The sequence below is a fragment of the Amblyomma maculatum genome, chromosome 2 (genome assembly GCF_055883805.1).
Source record: "Amblyomma maculatum isolate TAMU_Amacu chromosome 2, ASM5588380v1, whole genome shotgun sequence".
Lineage (NCBI taxonomy): Eukaryota > Metazoa > Arthropoda > Arachnida > Ixodida > Ixodidae > Amblyomma > Amblyomma maculatum.
The window spans coordinates 96970674-96993395 of record NC_139345.1 but is presented as its reverse complement, the minus strand read 5'-3'; the positions used below and the strand labels follow the sequence as shown (position 1 = coordinate 96993395).

The following is a 22722-nucleotide window of genomic DNA, read 5'->3' as shown; positions in this document are numbered from 1 at the left end:
TACAATGTTAGAATAGGGCAGGAACAGAGGTTTGTGCATGCTGACAACCTACGTCCGTGTTCGTTTCAAAGTGTGGAATCCGGGCCAACTGTGTATCCTTCTATGCCTAGTTCAATGCCTGATTCTGTACCGGAAGAGTCGCCTACTAAGACCCCTTCCTTAGATACGTCTGAGCCACAGGATTCCTCAGCACCACAGCCTGCCCAAGCATCTACGTTGCGGGGACAGAACGCCAGTTCGCCTGCAAGGTCCACGCTGCCTGCACCACCGCTCCGGGAGCATGCGCCACCTCCGGACACGCCACCTCTTCGGCGCAGTGCTCGTTCTCGGAAGCCTCCTGATCGTTATACCCCATAGAGCTGGTGTAAAACAGTTAGGGGGAAAGGGAATGAAGTATATCATGTGATCGCATTGTGCGCGATTGGTATGTAGTGTCACGTGATGCTGTGACGTGTGTGAATGGCAACGCCGAGAGGGGGAGCGTGGCACTTGTTAAGAAGTCAGCGCAGATCGCTCGTGCGGGTCTCTTAATCTGTACGGCACAGCATGCCGAATAAACATGTTGCTTAGTCGCTCTGCCTCTGCTTCGCTCGCCGCGGCTACAACAGAAGTTTTAATCCTGCTTCAACTGGCATTATTGCAGATAAATTTAACTTCAAGTAAAAATGACCACCACAATACTCGTGAGCCTGGTCACATGAAAGCCTTGTCTTCCTTTGTTCTATATATTTTATGGTCTTTGGGTGCCCAGCGATATAACTGCGTAAAATTATTTAATGAATAAAGGTTAACTCATGGGTTCTCTCACTTTTGCAACCTTGCTTATAAGGACTCACGCTTCAGCAGAGGCACAGTGGGTCTGTTTCTTTAACATGGTTCCGTTTAAGCAACGCCACGCATAGGCGAATAGGGAAACTTTCGTTGGAACTTATAAGAGTGCAATTACAAGTGATCATTGATCTCATGGGTACTGTGAGGCAAAACATCAGTTCTCAGTTTCTGAACGCGTAAGAAAGCAACGTCTCGAAAAACGCTACACTCTTTTTTAATCAAGGCTTCATATGGCTATGCCCAAATTCCGCGACCAAAAATTCATGCCCAATCACTTTTATTATCTTCTGCACACTTTCTTTTTTTTTTCTTTTTTTTTTATCACGCCCGTAATTACAGTCCCTACCACACGTAGCTGTATCCAAGTCAAACACTGCGGCTAAAACAGTTCCTCACAAATATTTCACTCTTGCTTGAGTTCAGAATATGCTATCACACAGTCAAACTTCTGCGTCAAAGAGAAGAAAGACGACGCCTGCAAGAGCGCAGGCGGATCAAAATTGCAATGATCCGGCGTCTTTCGAGCCCAACGGCTTCGGAGACGGCCGGCACCGGATCCCAGCGCCGATCGAGCATCGCCCCGTCTCGGTGTTCGCTGGGCAGGCCAAATTCGTCGCCGTCGCCATGGTACACCAGCAGTGGAAACAGGGTGAGCCTCGCAAGCATAACAATCATGAGTCCCTGCCGGCCACTCTCCATTTCGGGAAACCTCAGCGGCATCACCTACCCGACGTCCGTGTCGTCCAGCATCATACCGCGCACTCAAACGCGGCTCGTATCCGCCGCCAGCACAGCATGGCCCGCTCGCGGCGTCGGCAACAGTGCACCTCGTGTTTGCAGAGCCCTTCGCGCAGCGGAAGACGCCGAGGTAGCAAGCGGCAGTGGTGGCAGCATCCAAACTTCACTGCCAACAGCCATCCAGCCCTTGGCGCGCGTGGTGCCATCGCAGGGCCGTCTTGCCTACAGTCGCTCGTCGTCGTGCGGGGCGTCCCACGCGTTCTTGCGAAAGCCCTCGCGGATCAACGTGTCCAGGATAGCATCGAGGAAGAGCAACCCAGTCATAGCCGAACGCACAAGAATCACCGAGAGCTTGAAGAGGCGAGGCAGCGTCGGAAGGCCGTGCCCGAAGCGCGCCCTGTTCCTGGACACGGATGACGCCGACAGCGGAGGACGAGCGACTGGGAAGGTAAGCCTTTCTACAACCTTGAATGCAGCTGCAGGAACCGCACATATAAACATGATAAACGAAACGCCACAGCTGTTGATATCTACAGAAATAAACGCTAGGGTAGAAGGGAGACCTATTTTGACGGCTCCCGATGTGAGGTCAGAAAGCTCTGCTGATGAAGTCGGCAAGGCGCTCTTCAGCGACTGGCCGAACCGAAAGAAAGAAATGTTCGCTGACGTCTTCAAGGACAAGAAGGATTTCTTCGCTGACCTGATTAAGCAACGTGCCGGTGAGGAACGTATGTCCACGACTGGCGCGCTGAAGATTGTCGCGCCTTCCTCGCACAGTGAGATGTTCATGACGACTATATCGGAGATGGTGGAAAAGGATGTCGCAGACACGTCTGCGGAGAACTACACGACTCAAATTCTCACCGGACCTTCCATCACAGCTAGCGTGAAAACCTCTATGGCAAAGGAGTCACTGCAAGTGACGGCAGGATTGCAAAAAACAGCATCGTCCGACTTCGATTCCTACGAATTATCCAAAACGTTAGAGTCAGGAAGGGGCGCTGATACACGCACCGATGAATTTTTTAAGGGAAACATCCAAACGGCGCCAGAATCTCCATCCATTAAGTCTATTCATCCCGACTCGTCTGACTCTCAATTTAGGCAGCCCGAAACGGAGCCAGAGGTTCCGATGAAGGAACAGGGAGGCAGCGGACCGTTCAGAGACACAAGCACTGATCTGTTGATTCCATACACGGAGAGTGCAGACAAAAGGGAAAGACAACTCGAAGTGACTTCAGGAGAGCAGCAATATGAAGATAAAAAATCTGCGGAACTGGTTCCTGCTCCTTCCTTGACCTTCGATGGAACCAGCGTGCGCGCTGAAGCAACGACGGAGGCCAGCGGCTACGTGGCAGAAGTTCCAGCGCTGGCAGAATCGACACTTGAAGTACCTGGAGCGACAAGTGAAGTTTACCAACCTGACCGCTTCGCTAGGTCCCTTGTTTCTGAGATGACTGAGTTTCCAGTGTTCGACGTGAGCAAAACACAAGACGCCGACGCAGCGACAAACCTACCTTTACTGCCACAAACGGACGACAACCTATTAAAGACACAACTCACTGAACGATCAAAGACTCCTGAATATTCCCAACCGCAAGATACTGACGCTTTCCCCAAGCTGTATGCTAAGGAGGTGAGCTCTTCTTCTTATCCGCACCTTCTACCAATGCAAAGAGATGTTGAGGAACCGAAGGCCGCAGTAGTGGCCTCTGAGCGCACGCTGTCAAATTTTACCAAGTCAGAAGTGTTTCCCCATGCTTTCTCTGAGGAGAGGAGAGGGCACGCGTTGTCCATAATGGAGTTCGGAAAGGCAGAAGAAGTGAAAAGTCACGATCAGCTGCTATTCAAGCAGACAGAACAGAACGATTCATCTGAAGCGGAAAATTTGTTGTTAAGAAAGCCTGGGAAGGAAAGTGAGATCAGAGATATGGTAGAAATAAAGGAGGACCAAGCCATCGCCTTAACTTCGGAAGAAATCACAACAGTCGATGCAACTGCGACAGACAAGCCCGAAGCCACTCTGTTAGGACAATATACTGCAGCACCGTCAGAGGAAGGGCGTTTGAAAACAGAGGATTTGAAGAAAGAAACATGGGATACAGTTCCAATACAACAAACTGAAGAAAGTGAATTAATCCCTTCAACACAAGCACTGGATGCCAGCGTTATGGAAGTATCTGGAGATGTCCTGCTCAGTCAGGGAACCATTGTCATACCGGCTGACGCTTCTTTAACCGCTCAAGAACAAGAAAATGAACGAGACACACAGGCTGAGTTGTCAAAACATGAGGATAAAGGCAGCGATTTCATGTCCTACGAACGTACAGAAATACCTGGCGTGGCTGGAACCGAAAAGTACGAAAGTTTTCAAATGACAGAACATTCCTTAGCAACAGCTGGTGACGATTTTCCGGAAGCAGAAGAGGCTGAAAAGAAACTGGAGACGTTAGACACGGTACTGAAACGAACAGATCAGGACGTCTATTTACGGAAGCCGATCCGCACAACCGACATCACTGTTGCCGAAAAAACTGGCGATCTGCCTCAAATAGAGCAGATAATTACCTCCGACACTGTGGAAACAGATCAAACCGGGTTAACACTAGACATGGATGCAAGGAAGCCGGACCAAAGCACTGAGCTAGTGTCTGCGAAAAGTCCTGAAACTCCTGTTACGGCTGCAAGTACAAAAATTGAAGATGGTCTATTTCTGCAAGATATCCTTGGACATCCACCCGCTCTAACTACATTCAAGAAAAAAAGCGAGACCGACCTGACAGCACCAAAGTCCGGACAGAGCAGAGATAAAATGCCTACTGAAGGCTCTGAGTCAACTGAAACAATCTCTGCTGCGAACGCTGAAGAGGGTATGTTTACTCAAGAAATCATTGAGTACACAATCATTACTGACCAAAGAAAACAAAGTGACATAAGGGATGCAGTAAAAGGACCTTCGGAAGAAGGTAGCGAGCCATTTTCTTCAGAACAACCAGAGACGGTAGACACAGCCACGGGAGTGCAGCCGGATCAAGCTATCCAATATGCACCAACTACAGAGCTGCTTGAAAATGGCGAGATAAAGGACATAATATCCCGAGAGCAGGATCTAAGCAGCCAAATGGTTTCTTCCGAAAGTCCTGAGTACCTCAAAAAAGTTGAAGCTACAAAATATGAAGAGAGGTTGTTTCCGCGAAACTTTCTTGAGTATACAAAGCCGGTGCAAAGCGCAGCAACAATTGCTTCTGAAAGCCCCGAGGCTGCCGGCAAGATCAAAGCTGAAACGCCTGAAGAGGGACCGTTTCCGCTGGCAATTACTGAGCTGGAAACAAAGCAATCGCAAATAGAGAAAAAAGAGGAAGCAGGCATAAAACCAGACAGAATTGTCGAATCCGTTTCTTTAGAACGCCCTCAAGCGGGATACGTGGGAACAGAAGAAAAGCCGCAACAAATTATTGAATATTCCCCTGCAACAGATCATCCCTACGAATGTGATACCAAGAACACAGAAGACAAAAAGACTGGCCAAAGTTTGGATAGAGTTCCATATGAACCGCTTGAGGCATCCGTAACCATCGCAGCTGCAAAGCTTTCAGTATTTCCGGACAAAATTACTCAGGCAACAGAGCTAAGGAACGAAAGCTCTTTAGAAAGCACTGAGACAGAGTACGTGGATAGAGCGGGAAAACAACATCAAGACGTTGAATATGCTCCGGCTGCACAGCCGTCCGAAGAAGGGGAGATTAAGGAAGGAGACAGACAGCCAGACCAAAATATGGAGATAGTACCTTCAGAAAGTATTGAGGAATTCGCAACCACCCAAGCTGAAAAGCCTGAAGAGGGGCCGTTTCCGCCGCACATTACTGAGCATACCTCGTCAACACAGCAAAACGAAAGCGCAATAATAGGAAGAGAGCTAGAAGAAGCATTCCGAGCAGTTTCTTCAGAACGCCCTGAGACGGAGAACTTAGACACAGCGAGAAAACCGCAACAAATTGGTGAATACACACATGCCAAGCAGCCTGAAGACGAGATTATGGATATAGAATCTAGGAAGCCAGACCAAAACATTCAGATATATCCTTCGGGACGTCTTGCGGAATCAGAAACTATCAAAGCTGCCAAGCATGAAGAAGGGCTGTTTCCGCAGCAAATTACTGAGTACACCTTGACAAAGGAACAGAGGAAAGAAAGCGAGGTAAAAGACATAATAGAAAGAGAATCACAAGCAGCGGAAGCAGTTTCTTTAGAACGCTCTGAAACAGAGCTCGTGGAAACAGCAAGACAACCGCAACACACTGTTGAACATGGCCCAGGTACAGAGCATCCTGAAGATGAAGTCAAGGACACAGAATATAAAAAGCCTGGTCAAAGCATGGAGATAGTTCCTTCCGAAGGTCTTGAGGAATCCGAAACCTTCCCAGCTGCAAAGCATGAAGCAGAGCTTTTTCCTCAGCAAATTCCTGAGTACACCTTGTTACCGGAGCAGAGGAAGGAAAGCGAGGTAAAAGACATAACAGAAAGAGAATCCGAAGCTGTAGCAGCAGCAGTTTTTTCAGAAAGCCCAGAAACAGAGCACGTGGACACAGCAGGAGAACCGCAACAGACTGTTGAACATGGCCCAGCTACAGAGCATCCTGAAGATGAGGTCAAGGACACAGAATATAGAAAGCCTGGTCAAAGAATGGAGATAGTTCCTTCCGAAGGTCTTGAGAAATCCGAAACCATCCTAGCTGCAAAGCAAGGAGAGGGACTTTTTCCGCAGCAAATTACTGATTACACCTTGTCAACGGAGCAAAGAAAAGAAAGTGAGGTAAAAGACATAACAAGAAGAGAATCAGAAGATGCAGCCGAAGCAGTTTCTTTAGAACGCCCTGAGAGAAAGCACGTAGACACAGCAGAAAAGTCACAAGAAATTGTTGAATATGCGCATTTAACAGAGCAGCCTGGAGGTGACGTTGAGGACACAGAACATAGAAAGCACGGTCAAAGCATGGCGATAATCCCTCATGAAAATCTTGAATCCGAAACCATCGCATCTGCAAAGCATGAAGAGGGGCTGTTTCCGCAGCAAATTGCCGAGTACTCCTTTTCACCGGAGCACAGGAAAGAAATCGAAGTAAAAGACATAATAGAAAGGAAATCAGAAGAAGCAGCCGAAGCAGTTTTCTTAGAACGCCCTGAGACAGAGCACGTGGACACAACAGAAACGCCGCAAGAAATTGTTGAATATGCGCATTTTACAGAGCAGCCTGAAGGTGAGGATAAGGACACCGAATATAGAAATATCGGTCAAAGTACGGAGATTGTTCTTGGGAAATCCGAAATCATCGCATCTGCAAAGCATGAAGAGGCGCTGTTTCCGCAGCAAATTGCTGAATACTCCTTTTCACCGGAGCACAGGAAAGAAATCGAAGTAAAAGACATAATAGAAAGGAAATCAGAAGAAGCAGCCGAAGCAGTTTTCTTAGAACGCCCTGAGACAGAGCACGTGGACACAACAGAAACGCCGCAAGAAATTGTTGAATATGCGCATTTTACAGAGCAGCCTGAAAGTGAGGATAAGGACACCGAATATAGAAATATCGGTCAAAGTACGGAGATTGTTCTTGGGAAATCCGAAATCATCGCATCTGCAAAGCATGAAGAGGCGCTGTTTCCGCAGCAAATTGCTGAATACTCCTTTTCACCGGAGCACAGGAAAGAAATCGAAGTAAAAGACATAATAGAAAGGAAATCAGAAGAAGCAGCCGAAGCAGTTTTCTTAGAACGCCCTGAGACAGAGCACGTGGACACAACAGAAACGCCGCAAGAAATTGTTGAATATGCGCATTTTACAGAGCAGCCTGAAGGTGAGGTTAAGGACACAGAATATAGAAATATCGGTCAAAGTACGGAGATTGTTCTTGGGAAATCCGAAATCATCGCATCTGCAAAGCATGAAGAGGCGCTGTTTCCGCAGCAAATTGCTGAATACTCCTTTTCACCGGAGCACAGGAAAGAAATCGAAGTAAAAGACATAATAGAAAGGAAATCAGAAGAAGCAGCCGAAGCAGTTTTCTTAGAACGCCCTGAGACAGAGCACGTGGACACAACAGAAACGCCGCAAGAAATTGTTGAATATGCGCATTTTACAGAGCAGCCTGAAGGTGAGGTTAAGGACACAGAATATAGAAAGCCTGATCAAAACATGGAGATAGTTCCTTTTGAAGGTCTTGAATCCGAAACCATCCCAGCTGCAAAGCATGAAGAAGGGCTGTTTCCGCAGAAAATTGCTGAGGACTCCTTGTCAACGGAGCAAAGGAAAGAAAGCGAAGTAAAATACATAACAGAAAGGAAATCAGAAGAAGCAGCCGAAGCAGTTTTCTTAGAACGCCCTGAGACAGAGCACGTAGACACAACAGAAACGCCGCAAGAAATTGTTGAATATGCGCATTTTACAGAGCAGCCTGAAGGTGAGGTTAAGGACACAGAATATAGAAAGCCTGATCAAAACATGGAGATAGTTCCTTTTGAAGGTCTTGAATCCGAAACCATCCCAGCTGCAAAGCATGAAGAAGGGCTGTTTCCGCAGCAAATTGCTGAGGACTCCTTGTCAACGGAGCAAAGGAAAGAAAGAGAAGTAAAAGACATAATAGAAAGGAAATCAGAAGAAGCAGCCGAAGCAGTTTTCTTAGAACGCCCTGAGACAGAGCACGTAGACACAACAGAAACGCCGCAAGAAATTGTTGAATATGCGCATTTTACAGAGCAGCCGGAAGGTGAGGTTAAGGACACAGAATATAGAAAGCCTGATCAAAACATGGAGATAGTTCCTTTTGAAGGTCTTGAATCCGAAACCATCCCAGCTGCAAAGCATGAAGAAGGGCTGTTTCCGCAGCAAATTGCTGAGGACTCCTTGTCAACGGAGCAAAGGAAAGAAAGCGAAGTAAAAGACATAATAGAAAGGAAATCAGATGAAGCAGCCGAAGCAGTTTCCTTAGAACGCCCTGAGAAAGGGCACGTGGACACAACAGAAACGCCGCAAGAAATTGTTGAATATGCGCATTTTACAGAGCAGCCTGAAGGTGAGGTTAAGGGCACAGAATATAGAAAGCCTGGTGAAAGCATGGAGATAGTTCCTTCTGAAGGTCTTAAATCCGAAACAATAGCACCTGCAAAACGTGAAGAGGAGCTTTTTCCGCAGCAAACTACTGATTACACCTTGTCCATGGAGCAAAGAAAAGAAAGCGAGGTAAAAGACATAATAGAAAGAGAATCAGAACAAGCAGCCAATGCAGTTTCCTTAGAAATGCCTGATATAGACCGCGTGGACACAGCAGAAAAGCCTCAAGAAATTGTTGAATATGCGCATTTTAGAGAGCAGCCTGAAGGTGAAGATAAGGATATAGTGTATAAAAAGCCAGATGAAAGCCTCAAGATTGTTACTTCTGAACGTTCTACGGTGTCGGAGCAAGGAAAAGAAAGTGAGGCAAAAGAAATAAACGAAAGAGAAACAGAAAGAGCAGGCGAAGAAGTGCCTTTAGGACGCCATGCGATTGAGTATGAGGACATATCAGGAAAATCACAGCAAGTTACTGAATGTATGCCTGCTCAACACACTGAGGCATTCAACACAATGGTATCCGGAAAATATGAAGATGAGCTTTTTTCGCCGCAAACTCTTTTTCCCATGCCTACTGCTGAACAGCAAGCCGAAGGTGGAGGAAAGGATACAGTAGGTAGAAAACTCGAAGAAAGCACCGAACTACTTTCATCACAAGGAGCTCATAGGTCCGAGAGTACTAGTTCATGGACGCTAAAAGAAAGTTTGTCTTTGCAAAGAATTGTGGAATGCCCGTATACTCTAATACGGCAAAAAGAAGGGCCCATCGAAGACACATCAAGAAGCCACTCAGACGAGACCAGCCAGCAAGTTTCTTCCGAAGGTATTGATATAAACGGCACAAATAAAATTGCAAATTTTGAAGAATCTCTCTTTCTGCAGCAAACTGCCGAATTCACGTCTGCTCCAATACCACAGATAAAAGGGGCAATAAAAGGTAGTGCGCGAGAAGAGCCGCAAATAAGCAGTGATATTTCTTCTTCTGAAAACCTCGAAAGTACCCACACGACCAATATTGCAAGACTTAAAGACGATCTGCTTCCAAGACGAGTTGATGAATATAAGAGTTATGCAGATGAAGAAAAGGGAGGCTATGTGACGGGCATGGTACCAGGACAGTCCAACCAAAGCAGCGAGTTAGTTCCTTATGAAGATCGTGAGACAGACGGTGCGGAGAAAGAATCGGAATTAGAGACACTGTATGAGAAGAGAACAACTGAGCCAGCATCTATCACAGAGCATAAAGTAGGCCAGATAAAAGATACATTAATTAGAGAACCGCATGAAACCAGCGACGTTGTTTCTTCTGAAGACACAGAAACAGGAATGTCCATGGCGCTGAAGCTTGAAGAAGTTCTTCCACAGAAAACTTATGATACATATTTTGCAGAGCAACATAAAGAAGATAAAGCAAAACACACAGCGCCAAGACAGCTGGACCCTACCATTGAGCCAGTTTCATCGCGAGTTTGTGAAGTGGCTGATGCGATCAGAAATGAAGAGCTCGAAAAAGAGATATTCCCGCAGAAAACTACTGAAGATGTGCCAACTACAGAGGAAAACAAAGAAGGCGAGGTGCATGATACAGTGCTCCTAGAGTCGCAGGAAACTATCCAAGCCGTTTCCCCTGAACGTCCAGAAATAACTGATTTAACAACTGCTTCGAAGCCTCAAGACCTGTTTCCCGAGCAAGCTCCTGATTATTCGTCTTTCACGGAGCATCGAAAAGTAGACGACAGCATAGCAGCGGCAGACGCACAGCAAGGCCCTGAAATCTTTCCTTCGGAACGTCATGAGACGGATAGTGAGCATAGAGACGCAGAAAGAGACGGAGGTCTATTCTCGCAGAAATTTGGTGAGTATGAGCAAACTACGGAGCAACATACCGAAGTCGAGGTAAAGGATATTGTGCTCCGAGAGTCGCAGGAAACTACCCAAGCCGTTCCCTCTGAACGTGCAGAAACAACAGATATGACCACAGCCTTGGAAATAGGGCTTAAAAGCGGAGCACCTGTGAACTACTCCGCGCAGTTCTTGAACACTGAAGCTGTCGCGCTTCAGCTTGCTAACACGTGGACTGCAGAGGGCGGCGCTGTACTGTCACCGGGGGAAATTTTTCGTACTGTGTCAGCATGTGACAGTACTTGCGCCGAAGATTGGAAAAGCCCGCTACTGGACAAGGAGGCCGATGAAATAGAAGCGCTACCCCAGTACAGTGGCACAGCTGAACCTCAGCAAGAAAATATACGGTCTCCAGGAGGGGCTGCAATGATTCAACAAAAGACCACTTCAGACTCATTTACGGCTTTGTGCGATAACTCTGGAATTGCGAAGGGCACGAGAGCGCAGCAGGAAGATACTTCAATGGACTACGCATCAAAGTTCTGGGACAGCGAAGCGATCGAGCTTCAGCTTACAAGTATGTGGACACCAGAAGGTGGTGCAGTAGTTGTAGAAGACGTTGCACCTGACATTATTGTACCAACCCATTCTAGTGCCTTGCTCGCGTTGCAAAAAGCCCAATCACCAGATCAAAATGATCTTGATGCGTTATATGAAACGCCACTCGTAGGCAGCCTCAGATCGCCTGAAAATGTTGCGACAGAGGAAAATTTTGTATCGCCCCAGTCAAGCGCGGTGCCAGAACTTCTGGTAGCCCAAGTTATTCTCGAGCCAGAAAAGCTAGATCAAACCTTTGAAACTGAAGATTTTGCGAGTCCGCAAGCGGTGCCACACAAACATGGTGCAGACACGGAGCAAGAGCCTGGAGAGAGTGGCGCACCTCAGATATCCCGTGAGAGTCAGCCTATCGCCCAAATCAAGAAAAAGGACGCATTAGAGCCAGAATACTACGAAAAGGAAACAGTAGACGCAACGTCTGGAAGTGTCGAGGCCGGAAGCTCAATGCTTGGAACCTTACCTGAGCCTGTCCGTCCACCGTGTACCGAACGCTGGCTTAACGAAGCTGAAGACACCAATCTGACCGCTGAACCAGTATTCAAGACTGAGAAGGAAAAGCCACTCCAAGATAGTGAGCAGCTCCTCAGCGATTTTATTGGGAACAGGTTAGACAGCCAAGTAAACGACGAACGTGGAGCCCTACTCTCAGTAAGGCGGACGGAGAAGCATTCTTGCGAAAAAGTGAGCACACGCATCCTGAAACGATACGGTGACGTGCAGCCCATGGAGAGTGTGACTGAAGCACGCGAAAATTTTGTAGTATCAGGAACAGAAACACAATTATTCGATGATATCAGAGACTCAAGCACGAGAAACGCGACAGAGCAGGCTCGGGCGGAATGTCAGTGCAGTCGGTCAAAATTTGAATCTGAGGTGTCGTTCGTAGACTTGTCGGGGAAAAACGTAATCGAAGAGACAAACACAAGTCAGCCAATATACGTCGAAGATTTGTTTACAGTTGATAACATTGTGAAGCCTTTGAACGCCTTTGACGACATCGTTACAGTGCTAGAAACGAGCATTACTGGAGGCCTGTCGTGGAAGCAAATGCCGAGTGACGACATGACAATCCACGTTAGGCTACAACAGAGTGACTCTTCCTGCCTTGATAGAGGAACTGAGAAAAGTGCAAAAGTATCTGATGATGTCAACTTCTCGACTAACGTGTCCAGATGCAGAGCATCCAAACTTCCCAACATTGAATTTTCCTCTTCGAACATACCCTCCGTTCCAACCTTCACCACTATACCTGATGCGGAATGCACCTCACAGAATAAGGCAGGTAAATATACGCGGCAACTAACACTCAACGCACGAAACCAGAACACCGAACTGCCACCAGGAAACGATAAAAGCGATATCAGCATTAAAATTGAAAGAACATCTGAAAGGAGCTCGTCTTCATCTGTGGAAGCCGACGCACTGGTAGGCGAAATGCTAAAAGCACTTCAGAATCCTTCTCTTCGCGTGAGCGACTGTGCGTTAGACCAGGAGTCAGTAACCGCTAGCGCAGTTGTGACGAGCGGAAAAAGCGCTCTGTCCGCACTAACGTTAGCGGAAACTGGAGAAACGGGCCCATTGATAAATGAAAGTGGAACGTCAGAGTCCGAATGGACACAGAAGACCTATACAATTTATGACACAAAGGAAAGTCTAAAAGACTTGCCGACTGATGCAGCAGCTGGGATACCGCCTAGGCGAATGCGAACTGACTGCAAAGCCGCATCGAGTCAAAACGATTCAGTAATTCAGACGACCAGTGCACGATACCAGCAAGAGTTCCTTGACATCGACGATGTAGTGTTGAATGAAGAGCAGGCCCGTAGTACTCAAAATGAGACGCTGCAACGCGTAGAATGTGAACGCGTGAAAGCGTCTTGTACTCCGAACGAACAGCATGAACTTTCTGCGGACGTTAGCAAGAAATCTTCAGCAGAAGATAGTCACCTGCCGGCCCTAGAAACAGATGAGACGTCGCTTAGTCAAACGGATGACGTGCAGGTGTTATCTGATGAGCAGACCAAGTTGCTTTCCACAGACATCGCCCCACAAGCTGGATTAGGGCCGTTCAAGATTGGAAGTGTGCTTCTTCGGATACCACTGGCTAGAATATCGCATGCTGAAACGTCGCCACCTGGAATAGCGACCTCCAAGCAACTGGAATCTGTTTGCGATCAGCAGGCACGGTTTCATACCAAAGGCCCGCTCACCGTTCAAACAGAGGCGCCTAAAGAGGATTACCCTGGCTATCCGAAGCTTCCCCCCCGACTTAGTTGCTCAGATACCGAACAAGAAGACAAGAGATCTTACGTGGCTGATAGGCCATTCGTAACACCAATTAAGAAAGATGAAGAAAACGGCAAAGCCCAACTCAAAATCAAGCAAACATTATGTCCATTCGTAGTTAGGCCGACCGACGACACAGCCATCGACAAAGTGCGACAGTGTCCTCACACTGACCTAGAATGTGACAGTGGAATATGCCCAAGTGCGCATGCGGTCTTTCTCAGCAGCCCCAAAATTCCAGACAGCGAGTCGAACGCCGCCACCAGAGACAATGAAGTGGGCAAAACAACGCCGAAAAAGCGGAAACTATCGTTCAGCGATGAAGTAAGGGTCAGCGGTGAAATCTTTCTTGACAAACGCGAGCCATTAAGCGGCTTCAGCGTAACTCCTACTGCCGAAGAACCCCGTTCGCTGTACTCTAAGCGACGCTCCAATTCTGGTAATGACGTCGCAAGTTTCCCAGGAAGACAGAGAGCATACAAAAACATCCCTCTTGCAGCCGTAATTTCTGAAGAACACTCTCAGAGAAAATGCGAACAGCAAACAGCGGTGGAGCGTAAAAGCGCTACAGTTGACGATATAGGCAGTAACAAGTCAATTTCCTACAGCGCTGGCGGTGTAAGCCAAAAGGAAAAATTTTCGACAATTGCTTACCCGCAGAGTGTTGCACAAGAAAACACAGAAGCGAAGAGTGTCACTCTGACTGCGGAGAACAACAAAGACGGGTTAAAGCTCCCTGACTACGTCGATAAGCTACTCACCGACACAAAGTTCCAGACAGACAAGCCTAAACTTTCGCTTAGTACTGAAAGCTTAGGCTTTAGCAGCGAACATGTGGTTAACGTTTCTGCGAACGTAAATGCGCTTGGCGAGCATCGCGAAGTCATGGCGGCTTCGGAAAACAAAACCTGGGACAGTTCTGCTGAGGAGGACGTCTCTACCTTTCTACCAGGAGCTACGTGCAGTTCCGGCGATGTCACGACAGAGCGAAAAACCTCCCTCAGCAGCGTAAGCGTAGGGTACAGCCACGAACGACGAGCAAGCGACCGTAATGGTTCCTATGGCGAAGACGCTAGAGACGGCCTAGGCCTGGTATCGGGAATAAAACCACGCAACGAAGACTCGGACAGCGTTTCAGACAAAAGCAGAAAAGATGACTTCACAGCAACAGGCAGTTCCAATTTAAGGACCATAGAAAGCCCGATTGCTCAGGAATACACACAAACTGTGGATGCGGAGGCCGTGTACGACACGGCGATCGTACTGAGAGATGACACCTTCCGGGTGGAATTTCCGAATCCATCTATTCTTGATAGCGGCACTGAGGCGTCAGACGAATACAATCTTCCTGTAACCGAACACAATATATGTGAGAGTAATGATGCTATTAAGCAAAAGGCGTTGTTTTACGGAACTAAGAACACGCCAACCATCGAAAATGCAGTCGCACAATGTAGCACATCAATAGAGCCCAAACGCGCCATGCAAGATGCGCCAGCGGTAGTGGAATCATCTGAACGCAACCTCAGTGAAGAGTCCGTGAGTGACAAAGCAGGCTGCCTGACACTTCTTCCCAAGGTTACCAACGCAAACGCCAAAGACGACGCCTGCGACATAAGTCGCGAGGTTCCCGACGTCGATGAAGAGCCTCCTAAAGCAGTTGCGCACCGCGAGGAGTTGCGGTTTCACAACTTTAGGATGGTTGTGGAACGCGTGGCGGACATGTCGGTCGGCAGTGAGGCAAACATTGTGTACGAGTCATTCGTTCCCGCACAAGGCAGAGCCATCGATACGCTTAGTAAGGTATATCATGGGGCAGAATTCACAGTTCGAACCGTGGACGACTACGACGTTCCGGCCATCATGTACGACAGCTGGAGTGAAGATGCCACCACCGTGGCTTCGACGATCAAAACCTTCTGGACGTATAGCCCGCATAGCTTCTTGCTTTGCGCCAATGAAAACGGTAAGTTCAGAGTCTTTTTTTTTTTTCTACGGCACAGCAAGTCAAAGCGTGCATTTAAAGATTAGTACACGTCTAATTAAATATTCAAATCGAAAACTAATAAATATGAGCAACTATACCTGAGCGCAGCCATAACCTAAAAAGGAAGGTTGTACAGCTGCGAACCTACCCTATCAACTGCACCTAGGGTGATTTCCTGAAAACAGTCTAACACTAAAACCTTGGGACCAAAACTGAGCATATATACATATATATATATATATCCTCGCGTTATATGAGATTCACCGCGATTTTCAAATCTGCATGTTTTAGGACGCTCTCTCAAAGCAGTGGCAAGATAATTCCTTAGAGGAGAGCCCAAACGACGATAGCGGATAGGAGTAGAGTGCAGCAAAGTAACGTAACATTGCCCATTGATTACAGCTGATGGCTTGATAACTTATTGGCTCAGCTCGCTTTGTTTCTTGAACTGTCAGCAACACAACTATCATAAACGCTGTCCCTTGAATAGCATACTGCACGATCGCATCTAACCCTGAAACCATACGTAGATTAACAGGCAAACATACATGTTTTCAGTGCTGCACAATGGCAATACCTTGTTATTACCTGTCCCTGCTAAGATTTACTTTGAACATACTCTAAGCTCGTTTTATCGCAGTTATAATATGCAGACAGAGCGCGTAACTGCATGGAAACTACGTCAAGAGTAGATTCACTCTCCGTGACGCACAGCTTTTTAAAAACAGGGAAGATGATTTAGCTTCGGTTTACCTCTTTAGGACAGCATTTATGAGGCTGAATCTACCGTCATCTGGGGTGGGGCCGACACGACCGAGCAACCGCTGAGCAGGAAAGGAGGAAATCTCGTTAATACAGCTGGCCGCTACTATAAGCGCTATACACCATTGTTTTGTATTTTGTTTTTTTTTTTTTTGTTTTTTTTTCAATTTCTTGCTGCGGTGCCTTGATAGCAACAGCGCGATACTATCGAGGCACATTACTGCTTGGAACGCAGAAGCAAACAAAGCCTAGAATGCCGTGTAAACACCGCCGACTGACTGCGCGCGCGTGGCTAAATACGTCACGAAATGGGGCAGGGTGTAGCTTAGGAGAGTTGGGAGGCCGGAGTCGCCTCGCAGACTCGATTTCAAAGTCGCAGAGGATATAATCGCCGGGGAATATTGACGCATATGTTGCCTTGCGCTTGCATCGTGTTGTAATGGTCGGTCTGTCGGATTTTAGCGACCGCGGTCTGCCATTGATTAATGCATGGGGGATGAAAGTACGGTCAGAGAAAGAGAGAGAGAAAGAGAGAGATTTTAATGATAGCAGGAGATGTCTGCCTGGTGCTGAGCCTATAGCATGCTACTCCGCACGTTCAGTAATTCAATACCCCTAGTACGGCTTTGCGGCGGCAAGGCTTCTGCATCGTGAAGCTCAACGAACGTACGTATACGTTCCATAATCCGAGGACTCCGTCGAGGACGCAGATCGCAAGCGGAAGAAAGACCAGTACGCGCGCCAGCGCAGAGACGCCGAAACGGGCCTGTAAGAAACCCAACCGAGTATTCGCCCGCGGTACGCCAAAACGGGTCTGTCATTCGAGATCACGCTCGGCTGCTAACGGCAAACAGCTTTCGTTTATTGATTATGCTGAACCAGTGCTGCTAATAACCTTTGTTTTGTTTTCTTTCGGCCGCCGACCCCAGGCACGCATTGTGGCATCATCAGTGCCATCGTGTTCGAGGACGAGCAAGCATTCTGCACGGCCAACAGCGTCAAGGCCGAGTTCGTTGAGGAAGGCGTCCGGCGCCAGCTGTGGGATGCGCTGCTCAGCGTGCAACAGGGCAAGAACCTATTCTCCGTCGTGCCGGCTGAGCAGGTGAACGCCTACTACCACCAGCTCGGCTTCTACTCCTCGGCCAGGGGCCTCATCCTGCACGGAAAGCTCGCGCCGGACACAGACATCACGCCGCTTGCAGAGGCCCTGTTGCCCGACGACGTCGAGGTGAGCTGCCGCCCCCACACCATGGCAGCCATACGTTCCTTACACTATACCTAAAGGGAAAGCTGAGGGCGCTGCACTTCAGCCACCATGGGCGCGCTAAGAATCATGGGCCGGTGTGCTACTTGTTGCGGGACAGTCGGTTTTTCTCGGGTACGTGGAGTGGCGTTACTGCGATGTTTCTTTTTCGTCATCATCATCATCATCTGAAGAGGCGTACATAGACCGCGAAAGCCATAGTAGCGAAGGCGCAAAAGCAGACGTCGCCAATAAATTGTTTCTGTTTCCCGAAATGCCACTAAAAACTTCCTTAAGTGATTGCACAACGATAAATATTTTCATGGCATTTTTTTATTTCAATGTTTGCCTATTAAGTACGAAATATTGGTATTTGTGCTGCTCAAAACTAAGCCAATAGGAGAAAGAGCCATCGCTTATATTGGATAAATCTTACACTGACATGCTGTTTCTCTCTCTTTTTGTAATTTATAGTCACAATATTCAATCTTAGGACATTATTTACGGTAGAACAACGTTTATCTTTGCATTAAATTTGGCCAAAAGTTGTAGTTCTGCACTCGGTAGCTCTCCGGCCCATGATGCTTTGAGCGCCCATGGTGGCTGAACTGGCCGTCTGAAAACTCCATGTAAACTCCCATAGACGGCAGCACAGCTTTCCCTCTAGGTAAGAGTAAGAAACTCTATGATGGCAGCACTGGAGCCACGGTGTGGCATTGCGTCTTGCGCTGGCTGTGGTATAACTTAAACGAAATTTGCACGAAGACAAGCATCAGGGCATTCGGTTCTGGCGCACTATAGTTGAGCTGTTGCTGTCTTTCCGGTACCAGAGCATACGCTTCAGCGGCCTACAAATGCGCTGTCTGCGCTTAGGTGGACGCCCTGGTGCACCCTACCGAATGCGCTACGAAAACGCCTGCTTGCTCTCCTATTTTTAAAGTTATGGCGTACTCATTTTAGGTGCTCTCAATTTTTTCCCTCTCTCTTACTCTCACTTATGTACGCGTCCTGTCTTGTAAAAAGTCTTCAGGCCTCCGGTAATGCGGAAGGAGAAGCTGCGCTCAGATACCGTGGCGATACTGAAAAACCAAAAGTTCTACGGGACAATAACCTCATAAAATCTCATTTAATCGCACAGAGTCTCATACGGTGCACATTATTATCATAAAATATCGTACATAACTTATGATAATGTACAAGAAACTATGAGAACTTATGCAATTATATGCGACTTGTACGTGATTTCTTATGTGAATTGAGTGAGATTGTGTGAGAAAATGTGAGGTTATTGCCCCTTATATATGCGCCCTGAATAAGAGAGAGGGGGGGGGGGGGGGGGGTTACGTACTACCTTCATTCTAGTCTTTTGATAGCAGCGCTCGTGAAAACCTAGTGGAGTGTTTGTTCCGCTTGCTGCTTGCTTGATGAATATTTCCGGTGATGGAGCGATTGTTCAGCGATTATAAAGCTTCATGCAACACAAAGGATTGTCAATTAGTCGTGCATCTTTTTTTTTTACTGTTGCTTTCTTGTAAAACCATATCGTCATTGCATTCTGTTCTCACTGCAGCTTTTATATATTCGGTCATTGAAGAATAAATCGGGTATAAGACATGCCATTTTAACCAGTAGGGACGCACTGAAAGGAAGTTCAACAAAGTGCTGGAAAATTTCCGTGCAATGTGATGACGCTGTGACATCATAGTCGACCATTCAGAATTTTTCACTCACGGACAAAGATGCCGTCAAAGAAACGAAGCCTCAGTTAATTTTACAGTGTCTCATATGCTGCCAATTCTAAAGCTCAGTGCCTAGCACCACTGACATTCGAAAGAAAGCACTCTTCCTAATCGGACCCACCGGGGTGGCACAGTGGTTAGGGCGCTTGACTACTGTTCCCAAGGGTGCGGGATCGAATCCCGGCTTCGGCGGCCGCTTTTCGATGGCGGCGAAAAGCAAGGCGCCCGTGTGCTGTGCGATGTCAGTGCACGTTAAAGAACTCCAGGGTGGTCGAAATTTCCGGAGTCTTCCACTACGGCGTCCCTCATAGCCTGAGTCGCTTTGGGACGTTAAACCCCACAAACCAAACCAAACCAATCTTCCTAATCGGACACCTGCTGAACTGGCGCTCGAGCATATGCGGGGTTATTTCATCGATGTCTTTCAGTAATGTTTAAAAATGTGGTTTTTGAAGATAAACGGCAGAGTTTCGCCAGTGTGGCGGGATCGAGAAAGCAAGTAAATCGTTAATGTTCTTGTCACACGACCACTATTGGGTCGAGAGCCTTTGAAATTCTCAATCGTGATCAAATTCAAAGTCCTGCAGCTGCGCCGCTGCTTCAACTACAGTTTATTTATTTATTTATTTATTTATTTATTTATTTATTTATTTATTTATTTATTTATTTATTTATTTATTTATTTATTTATTTATTTATTTATTTATTTACTGAATCCTAAAAGGCTCCATTTAAAGGGTATCACATGAGGGGTGGGCTTGGAGTACGGCGGTTACAATAAAAAATGTCTTTCGATGGCAGTCTTGAAATGATGAATGTCGGTTAGTGAGGCGATGCATGTGGTCGGGAAGGTCGTTCCAATCCAGGGCATTGCGGAGAAAAAATGACTTTTGGAATGTTGTCGTATGGGCGCGCTGAGGGTAGACGGCATTGGAGTGGAGATGACAGGGTAAACTGTACCGCCATAGAGATGTCATAATTCTGCAGACATGCAAGCAGTCAGAATACAAGTTTAACCTCAAAAAGGTTAGAAAGAAAACTATAATGGCTGCTTGAAATTTCTTGAAACGTTATCTTGAAATTAATTTTGTTGTTTTAGAGAAGCGGCGTACGGCATTCGTACATTTTTCAGAAATCTGGAGTTGATAATTGTTTAGGTATCGCCGGAAAAAAAAAATAATAAAACACGTGTTGCGCTCTTGCAGAGCTTTGAAGTTAGGACTGTCATTTTTCTGGAAACTAAGCTGTATAATAAGAAGTTCCGTAATTTCGCAGCGATTAGCCAGCTCTAATTTCATTCCACAGCGCGTTGATACGAACATTCTGCATCAGAGGGCACACGCTGCCGCCGCTCGAAGGCTTTCGAGATATCGATAGCGTTCCGATCTGCTCCGTCAGTTCGAGAGACTATTGACTCAATGGTCATTCAAAAAGACCATTTAGGCGTTTTAATCCGCAGACTATCGTTTTGAGGGCCGGCGAAATCCCCGTGTGACAATGGTATACGCTGGTTAAGTGAATTCTAAAAATGAACTTTACCGCAGAAGGACACCTGGTTGTCGCCCGAGGTTTATTGATGGCACTCGGTACAAACGCTACATCAGTGTTTCGAATTTTGAAAGCACGCCACTGTAGATATTGCGCCACAACGAATTCTGGACATCACGGTCGTACGTCGAACCGAATCCATGTGGACGCATAATGTGCGGCTGCGCACCCAAAAAAGGTAGCAATTTGGATTTCAAGAACTGACATTACCGGTGCCACTGCTCATTACCTTGGTGGGGGCGGCAACAGATGCTATATTGCCACAGCCCGCCGCTCCAGCACGATATACGTGCGCGCTGTTTGGTGACCTGCGGCTGTGGGTGTGGCTGCGCGCGCTCTTTGACCGTATGGTTTTCGTTTCACACGTGGGCAGACCCGGGACTCACTGTTCAGCACATAAATCAATGACACTTTCAAAATTCTAAACCTGCACGAGCTTGTTAATTGGTAACAGCTAATCTCCGAAACGGCAACAATCTGTCTATCTGTACTAGGTAAATGTTATCAAATTATAAATTAGTAAAAAGGAAAAGTAATCAACATTTATCTTCTCAATTTAATCCACACAAATGGTATTCCGTAAACCTCAAAAAACCTATAATGAGTATTATTGTCATGTCTTCATATCCCCCAGATTGTCAAATTCAACAAGCACATGTTCGGGTCACTGCTGAGCTTCGACAAGAGCACGCTCGGGTTCGGCCGCAAGCGGTTCTGGAAGCTGACGCTGCGCGAGGGACCCATCTCGTTCCGCGTGGCACTCCGCGGGAGTGAGCGGCGAGTGTGCGGCTACGCTGGCCTGCAGAACGACGTCAGAGGCGTGCCCGTCGTACGCTGGCTAGTGGCCGACGACGGCCAGGTGGCACTGAGACTGCTCCACAACCTGCTTGCTGGGTCGCTGACGTTCCGCCAGCGCGGCGCCTGGATGGCCATGTACGCGCGCAGCCACGCGTCAGCCGCGCTGCTGCGCCATCTGGACACGAGCGGCTTCCAGCCTTGGATGTTGGTCTTCAACCGCCGCGAGCCCTTCCTCCAGTACAAAAACATCGCCGTGCTTACTTACATATGAACTATAAATTTCTCGCTTTTCGCACTAGTCATCCACCGCCACTCCTCGAGAACACCATGCCCATTTATAGAACTGAACTGTTCTCAGTAACCCTCGCTTACCGCGCTGGTGCTTTAAATGCGCGGAGAGTTTCCATGCTTTAATTCGTTATATACATACTATTGGGAATGAAACGATATGCATAAACGTACTGGCACACTACTGTGTACTGTCGACCACATGGCGCCCAAAACGGACCATGGACAAATGCCATATCCGCGGTTTGAACACTGGAAAGCGTGAAGCCATGAACATAATTTGCGTTACACCGAAAGCTGATGAGGCCTCGAAAAACTGAACGCTAACTGTCGTGTGATCTCGCCCATCCTGCTGTTAATCGTCCTGGGTTAGCTTATGGCTCGCAGAGGGTGTGCCTGGTAAAGAAATTGTTCCAGTTTCGCGAGCTGGATGAAGTCCAGCTTTTATTCAACTATCTTGCCCTTTTCAAATGGCTGATATATGTAGATTTCAGTTATAATCTGTGGAACACGCTTCCAGGCCATTATTACAATGGCAATATATGATAGTTCAGTACGATATAGCCTGGAACATCAGAAAGAGGATATTTTATATTAATATCCGTTGATTGCAGTCATGCTGTGCAACTTATTAAGGCCATCATGTTCCGACCATTGTCTATATGCATCAAGTTTGTATACTAGCAGCGGTAAATGACAAGCCTCCCTGTGTTCACAATCAAAAGGATGTATATTATAGGCACATAGTATGAAATACCTCTAAGAGACCACTGTGACGGTAAAGTTAATAATTAACCGGAAGCAGAGTGCACAGAGTCCGTCAAGTGTTATTTAAATGCATAGCTATATATATAGCACTCATTACAATTTTAATGGCTTTTTTTCTGCATACGTGAAAACTGCGTAAGTCAAATAATTCAATTGTTTAGGGTTTAGA

General features: G+C 47.1%; 1 protein-coding gene across 1 annotated transcript; it reads left to right on the top strand.

Moving 5' to 3' along the window:
• The first annotated feature begins 1336 nt into the window (after nt 1-1336).
• LOC146199330 (uncharacterized) lies at nt 1337-21853 on the top strand. Its single transcript, XM_084592098.1, has 4 exons — nt 1337-2017; nt 14999-15386; nt 17099-17397; nt 21334-21853. The coding sequence occupies exons 1-4, from the start codon at nt 1337-1339 to the stop codon at nt 21766-21768; spliced, it is 1803 nt and encodes a 600-aa protein (XP_084448224.1). The 3' UTR covers nt 21769-21853.
• The last annotated feature ends 869 nt before the right edge of the window (nt 21854-22722 follow it).

Excerpts from the sequence above, each read along its gene's own strand:
- LOC146199330 (XM_084592098.1), top strand. The coding sequence starts at position 1,337 with ATGATCCGGCGTCTTTCGAGCCCAACGGCTTCGGAGACGGCCGGCACC. Across the intron at positions 2,018-14,998 it reads GAGGACGAGCGACTGGGAAG|GTTACCAACGCAAACGCCAA; the intron begins GTAAGCCTTTCT and ends CTTCTTCCCAAG. Across the intron at positions 15,387-17,098 it reads GCTTTGCGCCAATGAAAACG|GCACGCATTGTGGCATCATC; the intron begins GTAAGTTCAGAG and ends CGCCGACCCCAG.